The sequence below is a fragment of the Leptodactylus fuscus genome, chromosome 11 (genome assembly GCF_031893055.1).
Source record: "Leptodactylus fuscus isolate aLepFus1 chromosome 11, aLepFus1.hap2, whole genome shotgun sequence".
NCBI lineage: Eukaryota > Metazoa > Chordata > Amphibia > Anura > Leptodactylidae > Leptodactylus > Leptodactylus fuscus.
Genome location: NC_134275.1, coordinates 3923264 through 3943920, shown reverse-complemented (window position 1 = coordinate 3943920; position 20657 = coordinate 3923264). Strand labels below are relative to the sequence as shown.

Genomic DNA, 20657 nt, shown 5'->3' with positions numbered 1-20657 from the left:
ACTTCTACTACACCAAATGTTTTCTTATACAGAATCCCCCCCGGGCTTATACTACAGCACTTGTGTTGTCCTATAAAGCGGATTTATGTCTGTGCCGGGGATGAGCGATTGTCCCAACTTCCTCATTGCAAAAACCGATTTACATATTTGGTCAATCCTTTAACAGGCCATAAAACCTGACCAAGGAGACGGGCCAAACAATCGTCTCCATAAGAAAGTTGCCCCAATGTAAGACATTTCAGGGCTTCCCCATCTACAAGGCCTCGCACCAGCCAATACTTGGGAGAATGTGAGGAGGCCGCACATCAGATAAGCTTATCAGTTCACTGAGCCACTAAAACAACACCCTGATACCCTTTGACAGTCTTATCTCTGTAACTTGGCAGCGTGTAGCACCTATGTCATGTCAATAGGGGGAGGAATTGAGGTGCTGAGCTTGTCCGTGGCCTCCCCTCTGACCAACCACATTGGTGGCTATACACAAAACTGGTTAACCATCGCTGTGCCAATACAGTCACACATATGGGTTTGCAAAGTGACCTGTGAGCGTCTTCTGCCTCTCCCCAGCAAAAGTCTTTTTAAAACCGGACACAAAATCCTGCATGTCCGGTAAAAAAAAAAACAAAAAAAAACACTAAACACGGTATCTCCGCGGAGAGGCAGAAGTCGCTCACGGGCGCTCACTTTGCAAACTCATTCAAGTGAATGGGATTGAAGACTGACTGCCGGTTTCTGTCTCCTGTCCAGTTTCTCTCGGCAGAAGACGGAAACCCGAAAGCGGAGACCAGGCGCGGGTGTGAACCCGCCCTTATATAAAGATATTGTCACAGTTTTGTGCACAAATGACCCAGTATTTCAGTAGACGGCCGGACAGCGTCAGTGCTGCTCCTCTGGTTCCTGTCTCCAGCTTGACAATGACTCTTATAGACGACGATAGGAGAAGCCAGAAGGAGATGGGACGGAGTCACACACATTGTACTGGAGAGACACTGACAGACAGTCCTTGTGGGAGAGCAGAGTGTCTGCAATGAGTTCTGGCAAATTATGTAATAGAGGAATAAATGGACACCGAGGAATCGCAACTAGAACGGCGACTTACTTGCCAGTGATATTTTTCTCAATCATCTCATTCGGTTTCCATGAAAAATTGATTTAGGTGCCGGGTCTATGACTGTATAATCCTTCATACATGCTGTTCTAACAGAGTTTAAGCTTCTAATAGCCCCATTATGGCTGCAGCACATTTTACATTTGTGTCTGAGGCTTTGGGCCTGTACTACTGCTTTGTCTCCATGTAATTCTGCCAGGAGTAACTGTACAATAGAAAATAAACAGGTGATCATAGGAATACTGAACTGCAAATACATGTAGGCATAATGATGCTAAAGAGGTTGCACTTTTCCTTTTTCAATAATCTATGAGCACAGTCCGTAAAGCTGCTTGCTGTCAGTGACTAACATCCCATCTGTAACCATACAAGCAGCAAGAAGTGGATACCAGTACATAGAAGACTTTCCTTGTATTGTAAGCGGTGCAGAATGTTCAGTCCAGTGCACAGAGAAATTGGGATTTTTCCCGCAGGGCTTTTTACAGAAAGTCCGCAGAGATTTCGGACTTTGCTTCCATAACACCTATAGGGAAACCACCAGAGTTTCTGTATGGTATAAGTGACATGCTACGATTTCCAAAACTGCAACGGTTTTGGAAATTGCAGCTTATCCGTTGCGCTTATTCTCCTGCAATGTGTGGATGGGATTCGCAAGACACTGGTTTATTTTCTGGCATCTCCCCCACGGCCAAACCCATAAGGTGCCCCGGCCTGTAAGGATTTGTACGGAGCAGTACATTAGAGCACATTGCTTTCAGAGTTCCTGGCAGACGTGAGCTGGGACTTCCTAAATATAATCCCAAAAGACGTCAGCTTACATAATAAGGTATCCTGGGATACAGCAGCGTCCTCTCAGCAGGCCTTACCCTGATGAAAAATGGATAAATCTGCATTGAGAACATGAAAAGAATATTACAATGCAAAGACTAGATGTCCGAATTTGGAATTAAAATAACATAAAATGGTAAGAAACTAAATCTTACACAATGTAACGCGTAGGACTGCGGATCATGTACTGCAATAAACAAGTCAGTTACGTAGCAACAGCTGAAAAGATTGCTAGATATAGCAGCAAGTCTCAGAGGTGACAGAACAGGCCGACAATATGTTAGTCTGCAAGTAGGCCCCAAGGAATTCAGCTCTGCCTTACAATAAAAGAGCATATGTGATCCTCTAATTGGAGTAATAGTCCCCAGTGCGAATACGCTTCTATCCTCTCCCTCCAGTGCACACAACCAGCAGGTTACGAAGCTTCTACTGTGCACCAAATAATTCAACTTCACAAACCGTTCCCGGGAACCGCGCAACTACAGTTATTGGAAACAGGATTCTGTGTCTGATACGGATACCAGATTCCCGATACCTTGCACTTCATATAGAAATAGCGCCATTTTTATTTAAGCCACACAGTAATTGCCATAAATTCGCTAGGAATATGGAGTTCACGGGCTTAAACTGAAAGGGGTTTTCTAGGATCGGGAAAGAAAGAAGAGGGGGCGCTCCTTAGGATCGGTCATCAAACAATCAGCGGGGATTAGACATCTTGGACCCTGGCGGATGAAAGAAGCTGCAGCCTTCTCAGCGCTTACCGAGCACAGCGCTTTACATTATTCACTTGAATGGGACTGAGCTGTGATCAGAACGTGTGACCGAAAAATGTGACAGCGCACGGTCTGTGCAGCGGAAAGGGTACTGACCTGCAGGAGGCCCGGGTGTCAGACCCCCAAGGATCGTCAACTTAAAAGTCTTGGAAAACCCCCATAGGCCGAGGCTTCACGTAGCGGGCCAGAGCCAAAAAGCACGGCAAAAAAGGCATTGCAATTTTGCTCTGTGGACTTTCTGTTGCAATTTCCAAACACGCAACAGTTTTGGAAATCGCAGCAATTTCACTGCAGGGACTGTAAAATGCCAGAGTTTTTGCCACGGCATTTACGTTTACACCACGTGGGGCCCCCGGCCTTAAGTGCAGGACCCCTGCAGTATAGCAGTATGACTTATGCTAGGTTCACGCTAGCGCTAGCTCTCTGTTGTCCACGTAGTGACACACGGACTAGAATAGGTTCTGTCTGAAAGCAACAGAGAAAGAAAGTCGTCTGTGTAGGATTTCTTCTACCGATTCAGACTCTGCGCAGATGTGGCCCGAGACTTAGAGGAGTTGGAGAAGCGCTAAATCAGTGACTGTCCAACTGCCGGGACCCCCCAAATACCAGAATAGTGGATACCCCTCCTTCATCCAGCCACACCATGAGGCCGCAGGGACAAGGCACTGCTGCTCTGTAGGACGCTACGCCAGATTTACAAACAGCACTAGAAACCGGTTCTACTGAGATCAATCATTCTATGCCTGTGATGGACACTACACAAGTATATATGTATACACGTAGACCAGCCAAACCACAGACCATTGTGCTCCTTGTCAGCCCTTCACCAAGACGTCTCAGGTAAACAGGTGAAGCGCGCACAATACTAACACGAGGTGAATGGCAGCACATATCGCACAATAGCACCGCACAATAGGTGGACTGGTGTGTAAATTCGGCACAATACTTCACGTTTCACCATTTGTAAAGGCATTTAACATATGCCAAAATAAATAACCCCTGGACACACCTAAAGTTACAGATAGAACAAAACTTAGCTTGACATGGATAGAACAGGCAGCAAGTTATCACAAAACCAAAAATGTTGTTAATGTGTTGTGTCAACTTAAGCTTTGCTACATCGGTATATTCTCATTAAGGAGATCTTTTTCCTCCTCATCTTCAAGATGACAGTGTTTACATAGATATCCATCCATAGGCCGCCTCATACAGAGAACTTTATGGAGAAGGATACTGCTGCCAGCTGGTTAGACTTAATGTCTTATTCTGTGCACTGGTAGCCTCTTATCTACAAACACAGCAGCGAGAGCTACCTGAGTCACAGAATAACAGTATAGCAGCAGCAGCAATTATTTGAGTGTGTTTTCCAACAGACTCTTCCTCTCTCCTTGCCTCTTCATATAGGTTATAGTAACGCAGCCTGAGAAGTGGAGAAGGAAACAGATTACTTAACAAGAACTATGACAAGGTTTCATACATTCCCCTGTACTATCCAGTTATGCGCAGTTGTCACTGGAGATACACTTTAAGCTATACAAGTCCTGTAGACACCCATGGAAGATCAGGTCTATATGCTTTGCCATTATTACCCAACATCAGCAATAAAGACTAGGAGACAACCTGTGTAATGAGAGGTAGAATATAATATATATAATATTCTATACGACAGAAGCTGATAGAATCGAGGCACCGCACCCGGAGATGAACTCACTGGACAGATTGTTTTCCCAAAGCGACAAGTTTACTACTAAAATAGAAGAAAAATTGAGGAAGTAAAAAAAAAAAAAAAAGCATTTAAAACCACAAATACCAGAACTAAAAAACCTGTGTAATATCATGTAGGTCCTCCGCATATCGCCAAGGCACACAATATGTAAGGAGGTGCCCTGTGGTCTCTGACACCAAGAGGTTACCAGCGGATTCTTTAAGGCTAAAGCCCCACGTTGCTCTTATTGTTGCAGATTTTGTTGCGGATTTTTGAGCCAAGAATGGCTACAAAAGGACTGGGAGATATAGATGAAGTTCTTATATAACCCCCTTCTGCTCAATCCACTGCTGACTTTGTTGCAAAATTGCAACAAACAAAAAAAAAAAGTTGCGTTTCGGCAACATGAGGCTTTAGCCTAAGTCAATCTATAAGGCGAGGCCTCCACAAACTGGACTTGATCGACATGGAGGGAACCAGTGATGTCCCTGCTGATAGGTCACCGATTCCCGGCACGTGACCACAGGCCAGTAGTAGTCACTAGAGATGAGCGAACACTAATCAAAACAGCCGTTTATAATAGCACGCTCCCATAGAAATGAGTGGACGTAGCTGGCACGCAGGGGGGTGGGGGTAAGTGGCCAGCTGCCGGCAAAGTCTGCATGCCGGCCACTTCCATTCATTTCTATGGGAGCGTGCTATTGGAAACGGATGTTTTAAATAGTGTTCACTCATCTCTAGTAGTCACCTGACACGCTGGGCAGTCTGTGGACCAGAGGGAATGGACGATGTGCAGCCCAAACTGAAAAGGGAGAGTAGAATTTATTATTTTATCCCACCCTCGGTACAAGCAAAGCGAAGCAGGTCAATAACTTTCCAAAGCACAAACAAAAAGTGTCCGGTCATGAACCAGGAAAAATGGCCTGGTCATAAAGTGGTTAAACTGGTCATACACAAGCGTGTGCAATACCTGTTTAGTGACACGATTTCTGGGACAGGGTCATATGTATTTTGCCATGTAGGACTGCGCATATTCAAACATCTTTCCCTTTAGGCCATTTTGGTTCACTGCTCATGGCAGGGCAGTCTGATATACATATATCGGGGCAATGTTCTGCTGGGAAGCCTTGGGCCCTTGCACCACCCACCTAAACACTTTACAAATCGGGTACCCCCTTCAGGGCAACAGTATTCGCTTTCTGGCAGTGGCTACCTTTAGCAAGATAATGCACTTGCCACACTTGTAAAAACTGCTCAGGAATTGTTCAAGGAACATGACAAAGAGTTCAAGGTGTTGACCTGGTCTCTGAATACTCCAAATCTCAATTCAAGAAGCCCAGACATTCAAAATGGTTGTCTGCACAATTAAAGTGTGTGTGTGTGTGGGGGGGGGTTCCAACTACCACGTCCTGCAGGAAAGTCAGTCTGAAATCTCCTTGGAGGGTCGTCTACCCCAGCACATGTATTCCCAAACAGTGTCTTGCACCCCCCTTGGATGTCGTGAGGCAAGTTGAGAAGTTTTATTCTCCACGCTGCAGGATTGTAAACTGCAAGGTGGATGTTAGAATGGAGTTGGTAAAATAAGGTGTTGCCTAGTACGCTATGGATCCAGTAGATGGCGATGCCTCTGGTGACTCCGGTTAGTATGAGGCACCATGTCCACATCTGATCAAGTAGCTTAGGATTTCGTGAAGGAGAGGCTTAGTTTGTCTCTACATGGACCATGCAGCACATGAAAATGCCAAGGCTCTGGATGTGGACACTGTGAATACTCCCAGAGAAGAGACAGCGCCAAACCTTATTCCAACCACTCCATTCTTGACACAACCTATTTTGCAGGCACTGCAAGACGTCCTTTACAAAGTATTGTAAGCGGCCATTTTCTTGTGGCCGGCAGGCATGCGCAGTCAGCTTTGCCCGGGGCCTAGAAGTGTGAAGCCACCGTTGGAAGAAGATCCTGTTCCTGAAGAAAATGGAGGCGGCGCTGGAGAGTTCTCTTGCAGCATTGGGGGCGTCCCCAGTGCTGCAAGAGAACTCATTTGCATACCGGCGAAAAACGGGATTTTAACTGAACGGCAGCACGGAGAAGACATCTAAAGGTAGGAGAAGAAGAGACTTTAAGGCTATTCCTACATGATAGGCAGAAAAAAAAATGGAGTTTAAAGGATAGGATCCCTTTAACAGAACTGAATGAATATGTAGGTTTTTGTTTTTCAATGGGATGACGCTTCAGAATGTCAGGAAACCACGGCTCTAGCAATTTCTTCATAGGGATCGATTCTAGATTTTCCACAAGCATTATTTGGTTTCCTATTTCTGGACTGGATGTCTTAGTTCTTTCTATTGGTCTGTAAAGGTCCCCAGTTATTAGTCCGGGCAGTGTTATATACCACAGACCTCGGAGTCACCCATAAGGGGGCACTTGTAGATCGTTTTGCAGTGTTATGTGCCCCTTGTTGCTCTTCTTTACATTACCCGGGAAACATTAGACGCCTGCAAATGCAAACAAAGCAACACCCCGGTAATCTGATAATACAGAGAATTGCAACAGCGGCGGTTTATTGAGCCACCGCTCCGAGCTGTCCATCATAACCCGGCACGTCTTACACAGAAGAATAAAGCAGAATTATGTGCTACAGACCAGAGAGGGTCAGCGAGACGGCTCATTGAATATCACACGAGAACACCTAATCCTGGAGCTGCCGACTGTCTACAACGGCCATTGTCCTTCCAGCCATTAAATCTACAGTCTTTGTCAAATGATAATAAAAGAACATATTCAATGTATAGCCGAAGATCCCAATGCAAAGCTGGGGGGGGGGAAATCAGTACAATGAATGAGTCTATGGAAAAGAACATGATGGGGTCAGCTAAACTGAAGAGACCCCCAGTCAGGACCTGCCAGTGATGTATACACGGCTGTCCTACGGGGTCTATGGCGAATATAGTGAACATCCTAAAGAAAGGGAGTCTAACAACAGAATCAGGGTGAAACCCATCATGCCAAAACTTTATTTACCCTCAGATCTGCTGTTGGGAGAGAGGACACCCCTCTAGATCTTTGGCAGATGCCATGAGGAAGGAACGATGCTCCGAAACGAGTAGCTTTGCTATACATTGTATCCACGCCGATCCACTATGAATACGACTATTGTTTTATGGATGAAGAATAAAAGTTACATTTTATTAACCTGCGCCTGGTGAATGCTGGATATATATATACCTCACTCGTTCAAGACGTTTATCTAATGTATATGGTCACCTTAAAGGGATCCTATTATTGGATACCCTTATTTTCTGTCTAACACGTAGGAATAGCCTTAAGCAGGGCTACTCTTCTCCTACCTTTAGATGTCTTCTCCGCGCCGCAGTGTAGCAGAAATCCAGGTTTTTTCCATGGTATGCAAATGAGTTCTCTCACAGCACTGGGGGCGGTCCTCAGCGCTCAAACAGCACTGGGGGCGTCCCCAATGCTGCGAGAAAACTCTCCAGTAATGCCTCCATCTTCTTCTGGAACGCCCTCTCCCTGTGTCTTCTTCCTCCCTGGGTTTCATCTTCTAGGCCACAAGAAAATGGCCACTTACACCTGCTTGATGTGCAAGCGGCCATTTTCTCGTGGCCCGGGCATGTGCAGTCAGCTTTGCCCGAGGCCTAGAAGATAGAAACCCAGGACAGAAGAAGGGAGAGGTTGTTCCTGAAGATGGAGGCGTCACTGGACAGTTCTCTCACAGCATTGGACCCGCCCTTAGTGCTGTGAGAGAACTCATTTGCATACTGGCAAAAACCGGGATTTCTACTGAACAGCGGCGCGGAGAAGACATCTAAAGGTAGGAGAAGAATAGTCTTTCTTAAGACTATTCCTACATGTTAGGCAGAAAAATAAAATGTGATTTTAATGGTAGAATCCCTTTAAATGGTAAAAATGATTTTGGCAGCGGGCACCCCACTTTTATTTCAGCATTATAAAATCCCTGTCCAAATACCTAGAACAAGTCACGCAGACTTTATAACAATATACTTCGCACTTTATATAAAATAAATAAAAATACAATGAAACAAAGTGCAACATTGCAATAAAAATGTAGCAAAAGGCCTTGTGTGAAGTCAGCCTGAGGCCCGGGTCATATCTGTGTTCGGGGAGTCCGCTTGGGGGAAGGCTCAAATGTTTGTGGCGTACAGGTCGCAGCAGAGTAAGGGGCCTTGGCAGCAGGGGTCACTCACACAGGCCTGAGCTCCCAGTGTCAAGTAGCGGTCGTGTTTGTGACAAGCAACCCAAAAGCTGTAGACTGGTTGGCTCGGTCACCCACTCCATCAAAAGTCACATCAGACACCCCCAGTCAGGAGTTGTTGGGTTCGTCAGACACAACCCTTAATTGGCATGGTCCATGTTGGCATGGTTATTCCATGTTGTGGGATCAGAGTCACTATACAGTGAGGACCTACTACAGGACAGTCAGCAGCTAGTGCCCAGCCAAGATCTGGAGGAGACATCCGCCACGTCTTCCAGTAGTGATGAGGAGAGTGGGGTGGCAGCCGGTGCTGTGAGCGGTCAGGCTCCTCCCTCAGAGAGCATTGAGGAGGACATCAGTGACCTGCAGACATCAGTGGATGACGATGTAGCCGATCACAATAGGGAGTTGGATGGCGAAGAGTCTTCATTGTCATTGGGAGAAGAGGGTGGCAGCATAAACATAAGGCAGCAGCGGAGTCAGCAGGGGAGGTCAGGAGCCAAACGGGGCTCGGGAAGACCACCCGCTTTGCAGCAGCCTACAGTGGTGCAGGGGTTCGGAGTACAACAGTATGCTTGCACTCATCCAATGGTACAGAAGCTGACCGTGCTCCTGTCCACGTTGCTGGTGCTGCAATCACTCCCTTTCCAATTGGTGGACTCTGCACCTTTCAGACAACTGATGGCTTGCACTGAGCCAAGGTGGAAAGTCCTAAGCCCTAAGTTCTTTGCCAAGAAGGAAGATACCAGCCCTGCACAGATATGTAGAACAGAAGGTGGGCCAGGCCTTGAGCCAGTCAGTGTCTACCAAACTGCACGGCAGCGCTGACATGTGGAGCTGTAACTACGGTCAAGGAGAATAAATGTCATTTACAATCCACTGGGCTAATGTGACATCAGCAACTTGGACAAGTGACAGCTCTTCCACCTCCACGTTCTCACGCCGTTGGTCCTGTAACGTCCACCTCATCGTCAACTCCCAGTGCCTCTCCAGTATACCACATGTGCCGGGCACAGCGGTGTCACACTGTTCTACACCTTGTTTACCAGGGCGAATAAAGTCAGAAAGGGAAGGAACTCCTCCGTTGTCTTAATCAAGAAATCAAATCCTGGCTTTCTCCAAGAGAACTTAACTCTGCCACTGGGTCACTGTATGGCCTCCTCATACTACTGCAACCTCCACATATGGCCACTGAGTCACTGTAGGGCCTCCCCACTCTGCCACTGGGTCACTGTATGGCCTCATAAGGCTGTTGCAACCTCCACACGGCCATGGTGTCCAAATAAGAGCTGTGTGCAGTGGTTCTAAGAGCGAATCCTGTCCTGTGTGTGTCCTACTCACTGACTATTGTTTGACTACCTCAGCAGACTCCATGTGCGTTACTGCAAGGCCCGGCGTTCTACACCACTCACTATACAGACTCTCTGCATCCACTACTACAAAAAGACCACCGTCTATAATCCATATTTCCAGACCCCCCTCTCCTGTGCAATGAGGATCATAATATCAACGATCACATGAAAATTTTGGTTTTAAGAGGGAATTTTAAATCAAAGAAAGAGTGACGGATTTATCAGTATAAACTTATGACCCTGCCTCAAACACTGGAGAAGGGGCTAAATCTGTCACATGGGTTCATGGCATCTTACAGAAATCACTGACCTGAGAACTGATAAGAACCTGGAAGTGTTTACATTGTCTCTACCAATTACTAATAACCCCCCCCCCCCTCCTCCTGGAATTCTCTCCCCATCTGCCCTTTTGTACATAAATCTGCTCCTTCAGAAATGGTTTTAAATTTACTTGAGAAAGGAGCAGAGAGCCCCGAAACGTTGTAATTTGTCATCATTATTAGTCAGCCATTAAAAAGGTATCAACTACTGTAGACTAGCAAGTTTTTTTTATATTTCCTACCCACTGGCTAACACGGAACGAGAACAAACATTTTCCTTATACTTCTCTGCAGCCAGGAAATCGCTGTGTCTTAACGTTACTTGCCGCAAATCAATTTGGAAAGAATCAAATATTTTTGTCCGAATCGAGTTTTCCAAAACTTCGCTCATGGCTAATCACAATCGTCCATGTAACAGACGTCACGCGCCTGCACTCACATTGATTCATATGAACCGAGAGCCATTCACACAACCGATATTTTGAGGGTCCAGCAAACGATGGGTTATTTTCTTATTTTTGTCAGTTTTCAGGGCTCCCTACATGCACTGTATGAGGGATCCAGGAAAACAGGTGCAGGACAAGTTATATTTATCACGGTCGTTTTGCACATTTGTGTAAATGTAGCCTGAGGGCTGGGTAGGGTTAATATGGCCGACATCTGATTTGTATTGAAAGGACCAAATCTGTCCATGAGGCAGACCTAATACAGACACACTGAGGATTAGAGGGGCTCAATAAAGCCCCCTGACATTTGTAAGTCTACAGTACCAGAGATCCTGGTATCAGATGTGAACTTCAGCCCAGGATTTCACTGAAACCCCCTGAACGGAAACCTAATCCATCAAAGGAAACCCAATGACCCCATAGGCTAGCAGAAAAAGGAACCCACTGAAGTCAATCCGAGGCTTTTTTCAGCGCTGAAATGCCACAGCAAATTCCTCAGCATTTTCCTCCATGTGAATAGCCTGAGATATACTTTACCACGTGACTGGGGGCGAATTGTTGAAAGAATCGATCAACAAATACGTAATCTGGAAGTGAACCCAGGCACCTCCACATTTAGCTGGAAGCAGGGGCTGCCGGGCTTGTTCACAGCAGCATGAACTATTGACTGTAGTCCTGAACAAAGTGCTTTGTGTCCCTGCGCCCTGTCCATGTGATGAGGTTAGCATTCCAACATTTTATGTAGGAGTTCTGATACATACTCTGAATTCAATGGATGCCATGCAATACAAAGCTTGCCCTGCACTGCCCAGTCGCCATTGTCAAGGGAGCTGTAGAACAAACTGGGGCTGCCCCAATGCATCCTAATAATTTGCAACGAATCCCTAAAAAAACGTTTTAAGGCACCCCATTCAGATGGATCAGTCACTGCTATCACACAGGCAGCAGACACTTCTCTCCGGGCGCTCTCACACCGTGCTACTATATATAACTGTCCATTAACAGATCTGTGTAAACAGTCAAAAATAGGATTGTTTGCTAAAACAGACCCATTGACAGTAATGCATTTTAAAAACAGTGTGCATGTGCTGCAGATAGCCACCTGTTGAGCTCAATGGCCACAATTTTGCAAGAGCTATGAATCTCAGGTGGTGCACTTAAAATTGGGCCTACATTGGCCCTGAATGACAGGGCTTCAACCATATGTGAAGTGCAAGTGTGTCAATGAGAAAACAGCATGGGTGTCACACGGATAATATCAGGGTGCCGTCCATGACCCCCACATTTCATTGATGAGCCCTGGTGGCACAACGGACAGGAATGGGATCTATTCCAAGTTCTGCATCTGGGCTCACAGCCCCATGATGATAAACAAGTTGTATGTATGGGGTCAGAAGAAAAAAACGGGCCATTAAAACCATTGCTACCGCACTGACACAAAGCACACAGTTGTGTGCACGGGGGCTTAGCATGGAGACCGTAATGAATGGCTGGAACGATTTCAACTGCCAGAGTCATCAGTGATCTACGGACTTTACCTGCATTCACAATGAAGCTTTCTGCCAGGAGGTCCTGTCTGGTTTCCAGCCAATTGTTATGGCGAGGTACGTTCAGATAAAATCAGCCCTTAGATTTTCCATTCCAGAAATCTGAAGCTAACCCTTGGATTTGCACGAGGATTAGCCCAATTGTTATTTAATAGAGCTAATTCTCAGCTTTTCCATATGGGATCAGCAGAACGTGCTACATTTAAAAAAATGAGTAAATCTGCTTTTATGCAGAGACCTCATTAAGATGCATGCAATGGCATAGCAAAGCATTGCTAAATGCAACATGTGTGAATGCAGCCTAGCGTCGTGGGCCTTGGCATGTACGACAGCGCCCTGGCCATGACAATACGTAGGCTCTCACCCATTCGGAGGGTTCATTTGCACATAGGTTGGCATGGGCAGTGACCCGGAGACATCCTGGCACAGGTGCTGGTGCAAACCTGTCATAGGGGGATGTTTTTGGCTGCCATCAGCTCTTACATCACAAAGGGATACGACTGCTTGTTGCACCACACCCAGGTGTCAGATGATGACAGCCGCTCTCTTGTCACTGTCACTCCACTGGAAGCATCTCCTGGGACACTACAACCCCCAGCATGCCCAGCTGCAGGACAATGGCAGCAGACACCTACCTGTAGCATGGTGACCACATGACAGGGGTTCAACAAGTAAATGATAGTCCTGGTGGCAAATTTAAAGCCGACCTCCACCCCGAAGGTCAGGCACAGCGCCCCCAGCAGGACGTTCTTGCCCAGGGTGTCCGGGCGAGCAGTGACTGCGGGCAGGTGGCCCCCCACGATCCTCGTCAGGGCCAGCCCGATCTCCAGCAGGGACAGCAGCAGCAGCACCAGGCTCTCGGCCAGTCTCTGACTAACGGGCAGGAAGGCAGCGCACTCCGGCCCCCCATTGCCGGCCAGGCTGGGGTCCACCCCTCCGTATAACCAGTCTGTGTAGCGGGACATGCTCCGGCCAGTCAGTAATCCCAGCACACCGCCGCCGCCGCTGCCTTCCTGACGGAACATCACATGCCTGGCCCGGAGCGCTCCGTATAATAATAAGGGAGGGAGGAGAGGGACGGACGGGGAGTCTGAGAGGGAGGAGGAAGATGGCGGCGGCAGGAGGAGGAGGGCGCACACGCTACATGGATGAACACCACACGGATGTAGACGGATGTTCTCCGTGTACGGGGCTGACTGATAACGGACGTCACCTGCGCCCCCTGGCGGCCGCCACCGCCTCACACCGGACTCCCACTTATCACCCCACCGGACCAGGCGTTCATTGGCCGAGACACTTGGCGTGAGCCCGCCCCCTAGATGACGTAACAGGCATTGGCATCCTTAGAAGTGAAGAGAATAGGAATGAAAAAACTGCACTTGTTGCCCTGAGGGAGCTGCAACTGCTCGGTGCAAAAATATCCAGCCCTGCCCAATCTGGTGGGGACTGGGAGTCGCAGTGGAGGCCCCACAGATCGCAACGTAACTGCATTCACTTATAAGGGTGACATGACAGTCCTGGTCCTGTGACAGCAGTTGCAGCCTAATCTGAGGGGTGCAGAGGGGGCAGTCACATCGGGGGTCCATAAGCACTGGCATCAGTACTGAGATTGCAGCTTCCATCTGGCCCATAAACCACAGAGACCCTCAGATTACCCGACCACACTAAGGGGATGAAACTCCTCAGCCCCCGGATCCATCACTATCAGGAATTCACTGCAGGGTGAGGTAGGGGGCCCGGACAGAAGATTACACCAGGGCCCACAAGACTTTAGTTACCCCACTGCATATAATCCTATCTCAGGGCCGGCTCCAGGTATTTATGGGCCCTTGGGCGACAGAGCCTCAGTGGGCCCCCTTGTAAAGGAGGCGGGGGAGTCGAGACACTGTGCGTTGCAGATGAAGCGAGTGACGTCACGCAGGAGTGTGGCATCACCAACGCCATACCTCCCAATTTTTAAAGAGAAGAAAGAGGAGGAAAATGTGCGGCGCGCTCTGCGCGTCGCAGCAAATTTGGCTCCACCCACTTTTATGTTGACTCCGCCCATTCTCATTCATTTATCATGTGCTCCCACACGGTATAATCCTCCTACAGTCACCCGTAAATTATATGCCCCCCTCCATCTCTCCCTGTTTCATATACACCCTTTCATCTGCCCACAGTTTCAAGTCCCCCATCTCTGCACTAGTGTCATGCCATTCTTCCCCCCCCCCATCTGCCCCAGTGTCATGCCGTTCCTCCCTCCCCTTCATTGGGCCCCCTCCATCTCTGTCCCCAGTTTCATGCCGTTCTCTCTCCCCACCCCCTTCATCTTCCCCAGTGTCATGCCGTTCTCCCCCTCCCCTTCATTTGCCCCCCCCCCCCTCCAGTTTCATGGGCCCTCTTCATTATGTTCCACCTTAATATTTCATACAAAACACTTACACTCACCTTCCATCGCTCCCCCGACGCTCCTCTCTCCGCTCTCTCACTCCATTCACATAGGCGATTAAAGCAGGAGCTGTGAGTTCAGCTCCTGGTTTAAAGCTGCGGCCCGGCTTGCGTGTGTAGGCGCGATGTGATGACGTCATTGCGCCTACACACGGGAGCCGGTCCGCAGCTTTAAGCAAGAGCTGATCTCACAGCTCCTGCTTTAATCGCCTCCTGCTTTATTCAGCTCATCGGCGTCCCTCAGACGCCAATGAGCTGAAATTGGGACAGGCAAGTGCTGGGGCGGGCAAGTGCCGGGGGGCCCCCAGAGGCTCTGTGAATGAATGAATGGGTGAGAAAGTCTCCTGCAGGCTTCCGTCTCCTGCATCTGTTTTATGCAGGAAACGGAAACCTGCAATAAGGACCCTACAACGCAGATGTGAACGAGCCCTTAGCCTGATGTCTCCACATAATATGTCTAAGGCTTAGTACACACGTAAATTACATGTGGCTTATTTTGGCACCGGAAAAAAACGCTTCCTAATTAGGAAGCATTTTTTGGACCTTGCCCCGCTTTTTGTGGAGCAATTTTTTTTTATTTTTTTTTTTTGTAAAAATCGCTTCCAAAAGGTTCCAGGCGGTTTTCCCATCCTTAAAGAGAACGGGCTGCAAAAAACTCGTTGCGTTTTTTACCACGCTGCATTTTTTACCGCGCGTTTTTTTGTAAAAAAAAACACGACGCCTTAACTGCGTGGTAAAAAAGTTTTGGTAAAAAAGTTTTGCGCTTCCCATTCACTTCTATTGCGTGTTTTCCGTCTGAAGAAAGGTCATGTGGCTTCTTTTTCTCTGCTAGAAGTCTACGTAGACTAAGGGCTAGTTCACACGTGAACTGCCCGCGCGGGTTTTGACACAGAGAGAGACGCGGCGAGCCGCGTCTCTCTCTTGTCAAAACCCGCCCGCCGCGACCATCGCTGTCGCGGCTTAACCCTCTGCTGTCGGCTCAAATGAATGAGCCGACATAGGAGGGAGCTGCCGGGGCGCGGCTTCCGCCTGAAGAAAGGACATGTCCTTTCTTTTCTCCGCTAGCAGCAGCCCGCCGCTAGCGGAGAACAGAAGCCCGGCGGTCTCCATAGACCACCATTATAAGGGGAGGTTTTGGACGCGAAATCCGCTGTCAAAAACCTCCCCTTATACTCACGTGTGAACTAGCCCTAACATTGTATGGAGGAGAATTAGGACGTGGATTCCGCTGTCAAAATCCTCCTCCATGTCCCCGTGTGAACTAGCTCTTATACCACAGGGGCTAGTTCACACGGGGTTTCGCCTGTACACATTTAATCGCAGCTGCCGCGACAGGATGCAGTGCAATGCAGTGCACCGGCATCCCATTGCAGCTTTCCGCTCTGGATTAGGTCCAAATGAATGAGCGTAGCACGGAGGGTGGTGTTGCGAGGCGGACACTGCGGCTGAATCAGCTGCGGAATCCACCTGAAGAAAGGGCAGCATTGATTTCAATGGGAGGCGGTTTTTTGAGCAGGATTTTGATGCAGATTCTGCGTCAAAATCCTATCCATTTTGCGCGGTGTAAACTAGCCCTTCTAAGTTTAATAAGTACAATCTGCGGGATGCTGAAGCTTTTCTATCCGTTTTCCAGTACAGGCGATAAACATTGGGCAATACTTGTGATGTAAATGGCCCTTAGGGCGGGTTCACACCTGTCCCCGGTCTCCACATTAGCCAATCCTGCGAGTTTCTGCCCCGAGAAACTGGACAGGGGACGGAAACCTGGCAGTCAGATTTCAAACCCATTCACTTGGAAGTGTTTTGCAGAAGAGAGGCAGCAAACACACACGGGCGGTCACTTTGCACACACATTCAAGTGAATGATTATGAAAACTGACCGCTGGGTTTCCGTCCCCTGTCCAGTTTCTCGGAGCAGAAGACGGAAACCCGCTGGATTGGCTAAAGCCCTTACAAGTCTCCTGCCCGCCCTTACAAGTCTCATAAGTCTAAGTACACTCCGTGAAAGCTTATTTGTAAAGGGATTTGTGAGGTCAGTAGACCGATAACCTGTCCCCTATACAGAATGTTGGGGGTCTGACTCTCAGTTCTACCCACCCCAATCTGTTGTTTAAAGGAGACAAAGTTGCAGTAGCCCAAACCTCTGTGATCAGGTACACAGGCCAACGTATACCCTGAAAAGATAAGATAATCCTTTAATAGTCCCACATTGGGGAAATTTCAGCATGTTACAGCAGCCTAGTAATACAGATACAGGATAATACTCAGTAATATGTTACAGAAAAGGGAGCAGCACTTCGCCCACTTCAGCTCATTGATAGATGTGCCAAGAGGCAGATCACCACCAATTGGATATTGAGAGTCTATTGTAAGGACCGACCATCAATACATCAGGATGCTAAGCCCCAAAAACGCCTTTGAAGACAAGCTGTCGTGGCCTATCTTTTATTGCTCACATCATTCTACCTTGTATATCTTCGCTGGTATCCCGCTGTCTGCTGTAACTATGTGCTAGGCTCAGTGCTATAGCTCTTTAGAAGCAGCACTTGTCCTCCTCGTCCTGATGGGTTTTTTGTTCATCTTATCCAAAAATCATGGAGTCAAGCATTCTCTCTTTAAATTGTAAAAATGAATAATAAAGATGGAAGGAATTTGCAGGAACCATTCGCGGTATGCCAGGCTACGATCCCTCCTCACTTAGGTACATTGGACTTTTTGTACCTAACACGCTGCACTTTGCTCTTTCTGCACCCTGCCCTCCAGTTCTTATGAGAAAATGGGCAGGGAGGAGACCAAGATCAGGCAGGGACACGTCAGCCAACAGATTTACTATATGTCATGCCAGAAAACTGCTATGAGTTATATAAACAATCTACAAGAGGGAACCTGAATTATTAAGAGACGGGAGACCTTTAATAATTCCGGTGTGGTCAGTGCTGGCTGATGTATGAATAAGGCTGGCTTACACATCACCAGTCTTAATAAATTCCCCTTATTAGCTGAATGGACTTGTAAATAGTCAGGGCGGGTTCACACCTGCGCCCGTCTCCGCTTTGCAGGTTTCCATCTTCTGCCCGAGAAACTGGATGGGAGACGGAAACCGGCGATCAGTTTTCAAACCCATTCACTTGAATGGGTGCGCAAAGTGTCCGCCTGTGAGAGTCTTCTGGTCGCTGCGGCGAAACGTTTTTTTTTTTAACCGGACACAAAGTCCTGCATGTGTTGAATTTGCGTCCGGTTACAAAAAAGCGGTTTTGCCGTGGAGAGGCAGAAGACACTCAGTAACTGTGTTTTTTATGTTCCCTCACCTCCCCTGGCCCTCCAATCATTAAAGGGTTCCTATCACTCAGACATGATTTTTTCTAAGTACCACTGTTCGTCGTCTTCTCTGCGCCGCCATTCGCCTACAATCCCGGTTCTTGTCGGTATGCTAATGAGCTCTCTCGTAGCACTGGGGGCGGGCCCCAGCGCTCAGACAGCACTGGGGGCGTCCCCAATGCTGCGAAGGAACTCTCTCCAGCGCCGCCTACTCTTCTTCAGCAGCGTCATCTTCAGCCTCTTCTTCAGGCTTGTAACTTCTAAGGCCTTGGGCAGAGCAGTCTGCACATGCCCGCAGGTCACGAGAAAATTGCCGCTTCCAATACTGTGCAAGAAAAAATAATGTCTGAGTGATAGGATCCCTTTAAACTCTTGGGTCTGAAGAGACCCCAAAGGATAATAATAGCAGTGTTTGTTGGGGTTTGTGAGCCCACAGCTTCACTTATCGATCTCCACTCCTGCTCACAGCCGCCTACGCTTCCCAGGTAGCCATGAGCAGGATTGAGAATCGGTAAGTATATAGGGCCCGTTACCTGCTGGGGTTACACTTACCTAATGGGCAGGCTGCTGTATATACACTAGCTAACATGTATGGACAGTGATGGATATGGTTGCAGCTTTATTTCACAATATTGCAGGTTTGTATTGTTTGCTGAACTTCCTCATAATTAAATATTTACTTTTTGTTTAAATAATTTCTAAAATATTACATTGTAAGTTCATAGAATAACAAATAGCTCTGTATTATTATAGAAAAAATCTATATTAATTTTTATACCGTGTATTTTCCTATTCCTGTCTATTATGCAGACTGTGTTCACTGGTCCCAATGCGTGCAGTCCATGCTGTTCAATCACAATCCAGCGACACAATGTCTTGTCTAAGGTTCTTACACACCTACAGAACTTCTTTGGAACACCACAATTGTGTTTTTGGTCACGAATCCCTTCCCGACATGTCTTCCTTTACAGCTCTATTATACTTAGGATAGGTCATCAATGTCACATTTGTGGGGCTCTGACACTGCTCCCCCCTTTCAGCTGTTACAAGAGGCCACAGTGTTTGGACAAGTGCTGCAACCTCTTTACTTCATGCTAAGCATGCATATGTTGTATAATTGACTTTATAAGCCAGTCTGAGCTACTGTATATTTCAGGAGGAAGCCAGGGATCCGCTTTATCTTTTTTTGCATAGTTGTGATGTTTGCACACTCATTCTCATTCATTCTGAAATTGTACTTCAGTGCTGTCTATGTACTTTAGAACAAAATATGTGTCTACATAGAGGTCTTAGGACTTGCAAGAATAAGGTGTGGGTATGGTGTGATAGAACAAATATTATGCAACTGTAAATAGATAGCTTATCTACTGAACCACAGCCAGGGAGCTCAGAAACACAGTTCTGGGTGGATCATGTACAGTGTAAACACTACAGCTAATATACAATTTCTCATGCCAGCGTATAAAGAAAGAAAGCTGACTGTACGATATGCTATAGCAGGGGTAGGGAACGTGCGGCACTCCAGCTGTTGTAAAACTACAACTCCCAGCATGCATACTGTTCTCGGAGATCCCATGGCAGTGAATGGAGCATGTTGGTAGTTGTAGTTTCACAGCAGCTGGAGTGCCGAAGGTGACCCCTGTACTATAGTATAGAAGACTGTCTATTTATTAGGAACTGTGATGACCGAGTCTCTGTTATCTGGATGTTCTGATCCAGATTTTGTATCCCTGTTTCCAGTTCTCAGCACCTGTTTATTCTATTATTTCCAACTGTGTTTACTCTATGCATTTCCCCAATTCTATACCACAGCTATAGTTCCTGATCTGCCTGGTCATCTGTGCTAGGATCACCTCTGAAGGTAGTAACCAGCCAGACTTCCTTCTGCAAAATCGAGATCCCGGTATCGGACTTAAAGATTAAATACCCTGCTTAGACAATGCCCTTACCCCTCGTTCACATCTCGGTTTGGTAATCCGTTCAAGGAGTTCGCATGGGGGGACCCCCCTCCCCCGAACGGAATACCAAACGCACTGGCAAGCAGTGTGCAGTGAAATCACACGGACCCCATAAACTATAATGGGGTATGTGTGCTCTCCGCGTGCTGCCCACACAAGTCATATGGAGAGGAAAGTAGCTCATGAAGTACTTTCCTGTCCCCATGTTCCAGACACCGCGCGGAGAGCACATGGACCCCATTATAGTCTATGGGGTCCATGTGCTTTCACTGCACACCACTTGCCAGTGCATTTGGAATTCCTTTCGGGGGGGGGGGGGGGACCCCATGCAGACTCCCCGAACGGATTACCAAGCGAAAGAGGTTATCTGGTTTGGTATAAGACTGGGTCTGCACCCCACTGCCTGTTACAGCTGCTGCTCACTCTCTATGGAAGCGTTAAGGATGTACTTAATTTTTCATGCACCATCTCTGCAATTTGGCCCAGTTTTTGATAAATAAATAATGACATGGTTAATTCGCCACGTGCTGTTATACATCGGAGCTTGTATTTACCTCCTTGTAAGACCTTCTAGGGACCAGTTGTTTCTTTATTATGTCCTAATACATAAACCAGGGTATACTTTATCTTTCTCATGACTATA

The 20657-nt window shown here is 47.4% G+C and overlaps 1 protein-coding gene across 2 annotated transcripts in view; it reads right to left on the bottom strand.

Annotated features, from left to right (window-relative positions):
• Positions 1-13413, bottom strand: part of TMEM164 (transmembrane protein 164) — a 322941-nt gene extending 309528 nt beyond the window's left edge. The window contains exon 1 of one of the 2 annotated variants that reach the window (XR_012711839.1): positions 12944-13389. Coding sequence is in view for 1 of the 2 variants with exons in the window: in XM_075259461.1 (XP_075115562.1) it covers positions 12944-13333 (390 nt within the window). In the remaining variant the exon portion in view is untranslated. Of the gene's footprint in view, positions 1-12943 lie in introns of both variants that reach the window. The other variant, XM_075259461.1, reaches the window with a different exon arrangement.
• Positions 13414-20657: the final 7244 nt, after the last annotated feature.